Source organism: Chrysemys picta, unplaced genomic scaffold, assembly GCF_011386835.1.
Source record: "Chrysemys picta bellii isolate R12L10 unplaced genomic scaffold, ASM1138683v2 scaf4, whole genome shotgun sequence".
Lineage (NCBI taxonomy): Eukaryota > Metazoa > Chordata > Testudines > Emydidae > Chrysemys > Chrysemys picta.
The window spans coordinates 524,840-536,029 of record NW_027052711.1 but is presented as its reverse complement, the minus strand read 5'-3'; the positions used below and the strand labels follow the sequence as shown (position 1 = coordinate 536,029).

At 52.4% G+C, this 11,190-nt stretch overlaps 1 protein-coding gene across 1 annotated transcript; it reads left to right on the top strand.

The window, feature by feature from the left end:
* Nucleotides 1-278: 278 nt before the first annotated feature.
* LOC135977563 (R3H domain-containing protein 2-like) lies at nt 279-10,993 on the top strand. Its single transcript, XM_065578826.1, has 5 exons — nt 279-880; nt 5,404-5,445; nt 7,124-7,210; nt 8,690-8,816; nt 10,841-10,993. Exons 1-5 carry the CDS (start codon nt 629-631, stop codon nt 10,921-10,923), a joined length of 591 nt encoding a protein of 196 aa, XP_065434898.1. The 5' UTR covers nt 279-628; the 3' UTR covers nt 10,924-10,993.
* The last annotated feature ends 197 nt before the right edge of the window (nt 10,994-11,190 follow it).

Genomic DNA, 11,190 nt, shown 5'->3' with positions numbered 1-11,190 from the left:
GGGGGCGCACCTTCTCTGCCATCACCCCATCGTAGCTCTGCTGGGTGGTGTCGGCAGGGATCCCTGCCCCACAGCCCTCTGCTTGGATGGGTGGAGGTGGAGTCCTTCCTCTGGGGCAGAGCTTAGTCTGCCTAGAGGTCTGGAGTGGTGGGATTGGGCTCCTTACCAGTTTAGAAGACAATAGATGTGTGTCTGGCCCCTGCTGCTGCTATTACATGATGGAGGGGTGCGGGGGCAGAGCCACGGAATGAGGGTGGGGCACGAGCCACAGATGAGGGGTTGGGCTTGGAAGTGCCCCTAGGCATGCCCAGGATTGTCTTAATTCGAGCCCGCCTCCAGTTACAGAGAGAACCCCGTAGCTTCTGCTCGACAGCAGTCGGCAAGTTTCTGGCTTGAGCATGCTGTTGGCAAAATGGGACTGCATCCGAGAGGAGGGTGGGGGTGGGGAACCAGCTGGCGACAGGAAGTTGGGCATGAATCCCGGGTGCTCTTACTTGCACCGAGGGGAATCGCTGCATGGGAAGTATCGTAGGGATGTCCCTGTGGGCATTTGGGCTAAGGAGGGAGCAGGGCCATCCCACAGGGCAAATTGGGAGCGAATTGTGCAGGAGGCCAAGCTGTGAACTGAATGTCTCCGGTCATCCTGACTCCTCTCTCTCTGCCCCATCTCCTCTCTTCCTGCAGGTGCCCATCGCTACACTGCATTGCACTGAAGATGTCTAACAGCAACACGACGCAAGAGACCCTGGAAATAATGAAAGAGTCGGAAAAAAAGCTGGTGGAGGAATCTGTGAACAAAAACAAATTTGTATCCAGGTCACCGAGCAAGGAAGAGGTTGAGAAGGAAGGGGAGGAGGCCAATGTACGGCAGGAGTCTCAGGTAAGCACATGGCACCTTTTCATCCTGCAGTCCCAACGTTACCATTACGAGAGGCAATGGCAAACTGGCCCAATTTGTGGAGGTTCCCATTGCACCCCACTAGCCACCCATACTATTTGACGCTTTTGCAAAGGCTGGAAATGTTTGCATGAAACACCCACCTAGTTAGCGGGGAGATCCTGCCTGGAAAGGGTTATGCGGGTTTTGCTGTCTCGCTGAGGTGGGTGGTTCAGTATCCTACCCAGATGGGTGTAAGGAAAGAGGGAGTGGCTCTGTAGAGAGACAGAGAGGATATTGTGTGTGGGCTGAGCAGTCCTCAGGGAGGAACCCAAGTTTTGAGCTGAATTGTATCATCTCGGTGTTTTCTTTAACAAGCCAACCCTCTTGCAGGAAGTGGGTGAGATCCTCAGCTTGTGGAAATCAGCATAGCTTCAGCGAAACCACTGGAGTAACCACCAAGTCATGTCCCCTCTCTGTGCCTCTTTCTCCTGTCTTATGTCTACTTAGCCTGTAAGCTCTTCGGGGCAGGACTTGTCTCTTACTTTGTGCCCCATACAATGCCTAGCACAATGGGGCCCGACCACAGTTGTGGTCTCTAGGCACTACTGAGATACAGACCGACTGGCACCAGCTGACCTAGAGCGTGGACTTGTCAAGCACGTTGAGAAAGGCACCAGGGTATAGACTCCAGCTTTCTCAGAACAGGCTTGCGAGGTTGGCACGGAAGGGAAGGTTTGGAAAGATCCCAAAATGGATCTTGCTGAAGCTGCATCCATCTGTGTGTGAAACACGGCGATTTGTGGTAAAGTTCCACTTGAAGGTGCTTCCGTTGTACTTCACACTGAAGGGGGGGAACACTGGCCTTGCTGCTGGATGGTAGTCGCTGTGATCGTAACGTGTTTGGGATGATACACGGCGTGATTCTGCGCTTGAAATCCAGTGCCTGGCGCTAGATTTCCTATATAAACTGGCAGACAAGCGCCATCGCTGTGCAGAAATAGGCCAGGACGCCGCCACTTTAAGATGAATGGGGTAGGAGGGGGTTTGTCCAGCTCCAAATGAGGCAGCAACAGTTGACACCCCGCCACTGTGATTCATTTCCCCTTGATTGCTATGGCAGCAGGTTGAGCCATTGCCTGTCTTGGGCCCCTGCTCAGAGCTCACCCGGCCCTCGGCTTGTCCCACTGCTTCCAATAACCCTGTCCCAACCTCCGGTACCTCTCGCCACTCTGCTCCTTGTGGTCCTGCTGAGTGGAGTTGTGGCATCTCTGACGGGATCAGCCCTTGCAGCAGGGGTCAGCCTGTGGAAAGGGCGCTGAGCCCTTTGGCCATTCCCTTCACCTCTGGGTTTAGCGGGCGTTTGCTCGTTAACTGACTCGTTAGCTTTTCTAGGCTTGGACTTTGGCTGAGAGGACAGAGCTCCTTGCAGAGGGGCGTCTCGTCTGGCAGCTCCCAGCCAACTCATTTTTAAAGGAATTTGTCTGTCTTGCGCCTTCAGGGAAAGTCCCCACTCCACTCAGCACAGCTCCCCCTCAGTGCCAGCGGCCCGGCTGAGCCCCATGGTCCCGCCGAGCTGCGAGCCGTGCTGTCTATAAGCGGGCCCTGCGAGCCTGGTCACGAGCTCCGCTGCGAGGCTTCTGACATGGAGATGAATGCATCAGTACACGTGTCAGATGGCATTTGCTGCAGGTTTCCGCCTCCGGGAGCCGTCGCAACCGAGCGCGCTCCGTCAGCTCTCGCGACTTGGGAGCGCCCAGCGCCAGGCAGATGGTAGGCTTCTTTACGAGACCTCATCACCGAGCTGCTCTGCAAGAGGAGAGCTTCGGCTGCGTCAGATCGCAGGAGGGTACCGCAATGAGAAGCCACGGCTGCAGCTGATATTAAGAGAGGAAAAGTAAAACCGCCAAATAAAATACCACCGTTTGGAGACGAGGCCTGCGAAAGGAGCAGTGTGTGTGGGGGTGACCTGAGGGCAGAGCCGATTTGCAGAGGGGATGAGGGTGCTCTGACAGTCGAGCTCCGAGCCTTCCCTCGGTGGGCCCGTGACTGCAGTGGAGGTGGCGATATTGCCTCACTGCTTCCTGGGGGGTCGTGAGGCTTCCTGCAGGTTTGCAGAGCACTGAGACGTGCCCCCATGACCCGGCTGGAGAAGTGCAGAGGGGGCTGCTTGTGACAGTGGGTGCTGCTGAAACTTGTCGTAAAGGGATCTGTCTAGATGGTGAAAGGCACCCGGCTTCTCTGACTTGAGTGAGAAGGCTCAGACCTGGCCTGTGTGCCCCCCTGTGCTGACAACCTGATTTGCTGCACGTATCGGAGTCTTTGGGAGCCCCAGGCATGGTCCACGACCCGACTGTGCCAGGCGCTGTACAAACACAGGACAAAAAAACAGCCTCTGCCCCAAAGAGCTGACAATCTACGTGTAAGACAAGAGACAACAGATGGATGCAGACAGACAGGGAAATGACGAGACAGTGTCCGAGCTCCTGAAGCCTTGTTTTTTGCGCCACCTAAAGACGCTGGTTCTGAAGTGTTGCGGAGCTCTGCATTTCATGCTATCCTGAGTGATGCTCTGGGAGGCTGGGCTGGGCAGGGAAAAGACTTTTCTCCTCGATTTCCCAGCCTGTCCCTCCCCAGCAGCTGCTCCCGAGTCACCGTTTGCACATTTCCATGAACGATGCGAAGGGTTTTCGTGGTTACTTTTTGGACTCGGGATCTTTCTGTAGAGGACAGACCATGTGCTGTGGTCTGGCGAAAGCCCGAGGCGGTAAATTGACAGACTTTTGATCCCAACCACAGCCCTGGCTGCTAAACGGTGAGTGAAACGGGAGCGTCACCAGAAAGCACATGCACAGTCGACACCAGAAGGGTCCTCCCCTGAGCCCGGACAATTTAGGTCTGCAGGAGACTCCAGACTCCACTCCTGGCTGTGGGAGCCAGTGGAGGGAAACCTGCAGTGGGAGCGTAGTGGACAGAAAGGAGTGAGAGCTCCCTGGCTTCCCTGAAGAGATGGTGAGCACTAAGTGATCCCTCTCCAGAGAATCTTCTTGCACGAAGCTCTGTAGCAAAGTTATCTCATGGCCTGTGGTCTGAGTTTGGGAGTGGTTTGGAGAGCGTTTGCTAGACCCCACCTCTCTGTCCCGGCGGCCTGCAATCCTCTTATCGCTTTGCAGCCGTTCTCCTTCAAGCTGGCATCAGACAGACGCAGTACGGTGCCGAAGCAGAATGAGGGGCGTCGACTTTTATCGGAGATTTGGGTTGTTACGCTGAGAAAAGCTCTTCTAGGAAGGAAACCTTCCCAGGCAGACTTAGGCGGTACGTCCCCGTCTAACTGTCCTGGCTTAGCGAGGTAGGGGCCGGAATCCTCGTGCTGACTTCTCAGACCTGCGTCATTTCAATGACAAATCAATCCGGGCGCTTCCTGGGAACTTGCTGTGCGTACGATGGGGAAATGTTAACATCCGCTTCTTGCACCTCTCTTCTGTGTGTGTCTCTGCTTCCGAGGGCTGCGGCAGGTGGCGGGTTCTGAAAGGCTAGTTCTTCATAGGCCAGACTTCACATCTGTTGAGGGTGAACTATAAAGAGGGTATTGTCTCCACTCCAGCCGGCCCCGTCGCATACACATACCCACTCCCCAGCGCGAGTAACTAATGTTTCATTATTACACTGGGAAGACAAGGTGGGAGAGGCAATATCTTTTATTGGGCCGATGTCTGTTGGTGAATGAGATGTTGGTCCAATAAAAGAAATTACTTCACCCACCTTGTCTCTTTCATATCCTGCCGCGCGGCAGCCAGTCATAATACTCCTCTCGTCTCTCCGTGGAATATCTCATTCAACCATCTCTCAGCAGGAAAGTTGTTCTGCTCCTGGGGTGCTAGAAGAAGCCGGCGCTAAACATCTGCCATGTGCAAGTTTCAGACTCCGGGCTGGGGCGAGGAGGGGGCCGCGGACAGGCTGGATTTACGACCTTTCATTTCCTGCTCCTGTTCAGTCTTCGGCTGGGGCCTGGTGATCAGGCCTACCCAGGTCCCAAAGAGCTTCAATTGGCTTTATAATTCACGATGACAAATTTGTGAAGGGAGATTAACCTTGTGCTTCAGGGTTTAAAATAATCTCTAATTATTAGAGACCAGGATTAGACCTGAAGTGGGGGCAGATTATCCCACACCTGCTACCGGGTTTTTTTTTTTTTTTGCACCTTCCTCTGAAGCACCAGGTGCCGTGCACTGGCGGAGATGGGCATACTTAACTGCGCTAGATGGACCAGGGGTCTGCGCCCGTCGGCTGATTCCTCTGCGAATGTTTGCCTCTTCGGGTCTGACAGGCGGCTGTGCGCGACCATTTGCGCTGCCTCCTTTTGGATCCGCTTGCTTCTGTTGCCACCAGAGCGGTTTGGCCTGGAACGTGCTGCGCACGCGGTGGGGTTTGGGCGGCCCTGTGGTGTGTCACTGTAGCAAACCGGTTTATACAGCATGGCGTAGGTTCAGATTAAACCTCTCACTTTCTCTTTCCTCTCTCCACAGAGGCGGACTTCAAATCATGGGCACGCCAGAAAAAGAGCCAAGGTAGGAGACCTTCCCCCTTCTCCCCCCTCCCGGCCTGCCTTCTGTGGGAGCACTGACTAGGGAAAGAGGGTTTGAGTCCCACACTGACCCCAGAACTCCATGATCCTCCAGTTAGCGCTTCTGGAAACGGCCATTAAACCAGTTCCCCAGCTATCCTCTCCCCGCCTCCTCGAGCCAAGCGCAGCAGCCGTTTGGACACCTCGCTGGCCTGTTTTGCTCTCTCTTATTACACTGACAGCCTGTGCTCAAGCCCCAGGGACCCTGACAAGCCACTGGGCTGTTCTGCGCTCTCAGAGCTAGGTCTATGCCCTCCACGGAGTCCTGTGGCTATGAAACTCCAGAAGGGAATTTGCTTGTCCGATTAGTTGGTGGGGTGGCTGTTTACCTGGATACATCTGTGTTCTGCCCAACTAAGGACGTTCACCTACCAATTGACCCAGCGGAGGAGTGAATTTTCACCCAGTTAAAATAAGAGTGAAAAATATAAGTGGAAAATAATGTTTTGCAGCCATCTAGTTACACCTATTTTCCCCTCCTCTTCAGAGACTATTGTGGCACAAGCCGGCCTATCACATATGATTTTAATCTATTTCCTGCTCCACTCCCTTTATTTAGCAGACAAAGGCCTAACAAAATCCAGTGGCTGGAATTCGAAGCTAAACAAATTCCGACTGGAAACAAGGCGTAGGTTTTTAGCAGTGAGGGTAACGAACCATTGGAATGACTTCCTAAGGGCTGTGGCAGACTCTCGGTCACTGGCAACTTTTCCATAAAGATTGAATGTTTTTCTAAAGGAGATGCTGTAGTTTGAGCGGGTGATTTCAGGGAGGTCCCAGGGCCCATGTTACACAGGAGGTCACACTAGATGATCAGGGTGGTCCCGTCTGGCCTTAGGATGGTTAATTCAAAGCAACAGGACTGGAATAATCTGCCCAATGGCACCCCTCTTTCTTCATTAGTACCCTGCGTGGCGGTCAGACAACATGATCTAATGGTCTCGTCTGGCCTTAATCTGGGAATGTATCCAGCAGCCAGGAAGGCTGGTGCTCCGGTGACCCCCTCCCACGGTGGGGGAGAGCCCATGCTATGCTCAGCCCTGCTCCCCAGAGCCGGAGCTCTCCAGGATCTCAGGTGGTTGCTTGACATGTTTTGGGATGAGAGTCCGAAGCGTTATAAAAGCGTTACTTTGAACCCGAAGTTGTCGAGCCGGCAGGTACGGTGGAAATGGGATGGCAGCTGTTTAGTTAAACCAAGGAAAGCAGAAACATCACTCCCTGCTGCGAAAGACGTGGTCAGTTTCAGGGTTGCCCCTTGTTCAGGGTTTAACACTTGGCAGGTTATTTGGTATGTGGGCTTGCAGAGGCGGAAGCAGGCTGTGTAACTGCTTGGCGAGATTTCATGCTAACAGCGGCTAAGTGGTACGGTGGATTAGCACAATAGCCTTTCGCCTCAAGTGTGGTGGGGTCAGTCTCAATTAAGGTCTCTAGAAAAGAGTAATTTGTTGCCCTCACACCCCCAAACCTCTGCTTTTGCATGTGTTACTGCTGGCTCGGAGAATTTGCATTGGAGCCGGCATGTCATTGTGAAGGCAGCAGTTTAATGGGCGCTGATGAAGTGAGCAGCTTAGTCGCACGTCAAAGTGCGCTTGAGAAGCATGTGGTGTTTCTTTGTATTTCAGTCTAATTCGAAGCTCAAACTGGTCAGGAGCCTGGCAGTGTGTGAAGAATCCTGCAGCCCCTTTGTGGATGGGCCCTTGGAAGCCCAGGTAGGCCACGCTTTATCCAGATCATAAAACGGGAGCACTCTTTTTCAGTGCTGGTCCAAGGGAGAACCGCTCCCAGCAATGGCGCCGTTTCCTAGGTCGCGTCACAGTACAAGCTAGGGGTGCGATTCTCTGGCTCGTCGGCACGTTCTTGCACTCGCTGGTATAAATAGCACTGTAGCCACGGCAGCATAGGAAGTGGCAGCAGAAGCACAGCTGAGCTGTGCCAAGTACAAAGCCACCCGAAACCGGGGCGTCGTGCCTTCACTGCAGCTACCCATCCTACCGGGACTATCCTGCTATTTCTACTCACACGAGCTGGCTGATAAAGACAAGCCATTTGCTTGGTGTACAAAGGCATCGTAAGTAACAACTTAACTGCCCTCCCCAGACAAACATGAATCCAAGTGCAGCATATCGAGTCGGGTCCCGCAGGGATCAGTGCTGAGTCCGGTTCTGTTCAATATCTTCATCAGTGATTTAGGTAATGGCCTAGATAACGGTTGTGGATGATACCAAGCTGGGAGAGGTTGTAAGTGCTTTGGAGGAGAGGATTAAAATTCAGAATGATCTGGAGAAAGGGTCTGAGGTAAATAGGATGAACTTCAATAAGGACAAATGCAAAGTGCTCCCCTTAGGGAGGAACAATCAGTTGCACACATACAAACGGGGAAATGACGGCCTAGGAAGGAGTACTGCGGAACGGGATCTGGGGGAAAGCTAAATATGAGTGCACAGTGTAACGCTGTTGCCAAAAAAGCAAACACCATTCTGGGATGCATTAGCAGGAGTGCTGTAAGCAAGACAGGAGAAGTCATTCTCCCGCTCCACTCCGCGCTAATTAGGCCTCAGCTGGAGCATTGTGTCCACTTCTGGGCGCCACATTTTAGGAAAGATGTGAACAAATTGGACGAAGTCCAGAGGAGAGCAACAAAAATGATGAAAGGTCTAGAAAACATGAGCTAGGAGGGAAGATTGAAAAAGGGTTTGTTTAGTCTGGAGAAGCGAAGACTGAGAGGGGACGTAAGAGTTTTCAAGTACATAAAAGGTCGTTACAAGGAGGAGGGAGAAAAAAATGTTCTCCATAACCTCTGAGGATAGGACAAGAAGCAATGGGCTTAAATTGCAGCAAGGGAGGCTTAGGTTGGACATTAGGAAAAACTGCCTGACTGTCAGGGTGGTTAAGCCCTGGAATAAATTGCCGAGGGAGGTTGTGGAATCTCCGTCATCGGAGATTTTTAAGAGCAGGTTGGACAAACACCTGTCAGGGATGGTCTGGGTAATACATAGTCCTACCATGAGTGCAGGGGACTGGACTAGATGACCATCGAGGTCCCCCCCGTCCTGTGATTCTGTGACTTAGCTATCAAGTACGCGTTCCTTGATGCTGCTCATGCCAGCCGCCATGCGTGGAATCCGAAGAGCCACAAGGACACGTCTGGGGACGTTGAGCTCAACAAAGCGCTGTTTGCTTATTTCTAGGACATTATTCAGTTGCATGTCAGTTGCCCCTCGGACAAGGAAGAGGAGAAGTCTACAAAAGATGGGCCCGAGAAAGAGGAAAAAGACAAGAATAAGGAGAAGGCACCAAGGAAAATGCTCTCTAGAGGTTAGTGCACTGACGTGCGGCTTCAGAAGCCTGTTTCCTGGGTTCGGACAGCCGGGACTCAGCCGTTGGTGCAGGGAGGCTGATCTCCGTTAACTGGCACGGTCCTTTGGGGTTTTGTTATAACGTCATTTGCAGGGGGGTGCATTCCTGTCAACTGGAATGTGTTCTACCGGACACCCCAGTGCAGGATGGAGTAGTAACTCTTGCTTCAGCACGGAGGGCTGGACTAGCGGACACCTCAAGGTCCCATCCAGCCGACGTTTCTATGACGCTGTGACATGTGGCTTCCTTTCATGGTCTTGGAGATCTGGATGTTTTTGAATGATACAGCTACAAACAACCCCACCCTGGGGGAGTTCCTGCTTTCAGTTTCTCTTTGTGAAACTCACCAATAGAGACGGGGCTGTAGAGGGGGTTTGGGAGACGTCCAACCCAGAGGCTTTATACCAATCCCTTTTTTTAAATTTCGGGACATAAAAGTGGTTGAAAGAGTAAAGTTTAAAATTTGCATCCAGAGAGCAAATCATACCTGAAAACCTGTCGCGGAGAGTCGCTCTTCTGCCAGTTCCACTGTGTTGGGGCAGGTAAAATGTCCTGTACGGCTTTTCTGCTACCACTTTAAAGAAGGATATTCATGGTGAAGTGACCTCTGAGGTCTAGGATACAAAAGTCATTCACGTGGAAGGCTTCTAAGCGTCCACGTTTGGGCACTAGAGGGCATCCCACTAGCACTGCCCAGGGGGGTGACCTGTTTAACAGTGTAGCAGGGGGAGGCACTGAGAACATCGGGCTGTTGCAGATTTCTTTTCAGCCTCCTTAACTTTTGCATGAAGATTTTTATTTCTCTGAATATTAAATAGATTTTTAGAATGAAAACGTTCCCCGTTCCCTTCTCTAATTGTTGTTTGCAATGCTTTGCAAACTGTTTTATTCTGGGTCTTTGTGGGTTCTTATAGGGCCCCGGTGACCAGATCATCTGATGTGTATTCATGTTTTAATCTTCCCACTGCCCTTGGGGTTTAGGGAACTATCACCCCCTCCATGTTACAGCTAGGGAAACTGAGGCACAGAGCAATTCTGTGATTTGCTCACGATCGTGGAAGGAGTGTGTGACAGAGCCAGGAATTGAACCCAGGTGTTCCGGGTCCCTGTCAAGTGCTGTAATCACAAAATCAGTCTCCCTTCCTTTTGAACGGCTGTGACAAAGTGGGAATGTTCTTAATGTTTTCTCTGAATACTGTGTGTGTGCCTCAGTTTCCCCTATGCATTTCTTAAGTATCTAGGTGGTGGGATAAGGGTGTATGATTGTTGCAGAGCCCTAGAGGGCAGGGGTGATGTGGTCTGCACAGACAATGGGACATCCTGTCTCCTGGCCACTGATGGCCTGGGCCCCTCCCCTGCAAGGTGCCAACTGAGGGTGTTGGAGAACAAAGAGATCAGGTGGCCTCCTGGCGGGGAAAGAGAGAAAATCCAGAGGAGGGGCTGGAGAGTTTCAGTTTAGTGTTGGCTAGGGAAACGGAGGGAGCCCCAGCACCAGAGTCTGGGCTCCCTGCCCACCAAGATGGACCTGACTGAGTGGGTCCTGTTTTCTGTACCTACAAGCTCTGCTTTGACTGTGTTCCTGTCATCTAATAAACCTTCTGTTTTACTGGCTGGCTGAGAGTCACGGTGAATCCACGGTGAATCGCAGGAAGTGGGAGGTGCAGGGCCCTGACTCCCCCACACTCCGTGACAACGGCTAGTAGTAAGAATCTTTAAACTGATCATCTAGGGCTAATTTCTCTCGCTCTAAGCAGAGTCTGCTCCATTGACTTCAGTGGCTTTGTGCGCACTCGCGCTGGCCGTGACATTGAGCCCCAGGAATCCCATCACTTCCCATTTGTGCTGCCTGGTCTAGGGAGAATTGTGTTTCCGTAGCACTTAGACGCCCCAGTCCTGGATCAGGACCAGCAGTCCTAGGCGCTGAATACGCTCTGAAGAAAAAGACAGGACGCTTCCCTTAATCTGTTCTGTTGTTGTTTCAGATTCCAGCCAAGAATACACAGACTCCACTGGAATAGATTTGCATGAATTTTTAGTAAATACACTGAAAAAAAATCCAAGGTAGGTCGCAAGATGGTAAAACCACCGGTTGATTGAGCGGAGGGAGGAAGATGCTGTTGACCGATGTGCCACACTCCAGGGATTAAGGCAGGGGTGGCCAACCTGTGGCTTCGGAGCCACATGTAGCTCTTCAGAGGTTAATATGCGGCTCCTTGTACAGGTGCAGACTCTGGGACTGGAGCTACAGACACCAATTTTCCAATGTGCCGGGGGGAGGGGGGGTTGCTCCCTGCTCAACCCCTGGCTCTGCCACAGGCCCTGCCCCCACTCC

What these genes read in the sequence shown, in the direction of transcription:
- LOC135977563 (XM_065578826.1), top strand. Translation starts at nt 629, where the DNA reads ATGTCTCCGGTCATCCTGACTCCTCTCTCTCTGCCCCATCTCCTCTCT. An exon ending in ACGCCAGAAAAAGAGCCAAG is followed by an intron (nt 5,446 to 7,123) that starts GTAGGAGACCTT and finishes TTTGTATTTCAG; the next exon opens with TCTAATTCGAAGCTCAAACT. An exon ending in AAGGAAAATGCTCTCTAGAG is followed by an intron (nt 8,817 to 10,840) that starts GTTAGTGCACTG and finishes TTGTTGTTTCAG; the next exon opens with ATTCCAGCCAAGAATACACA.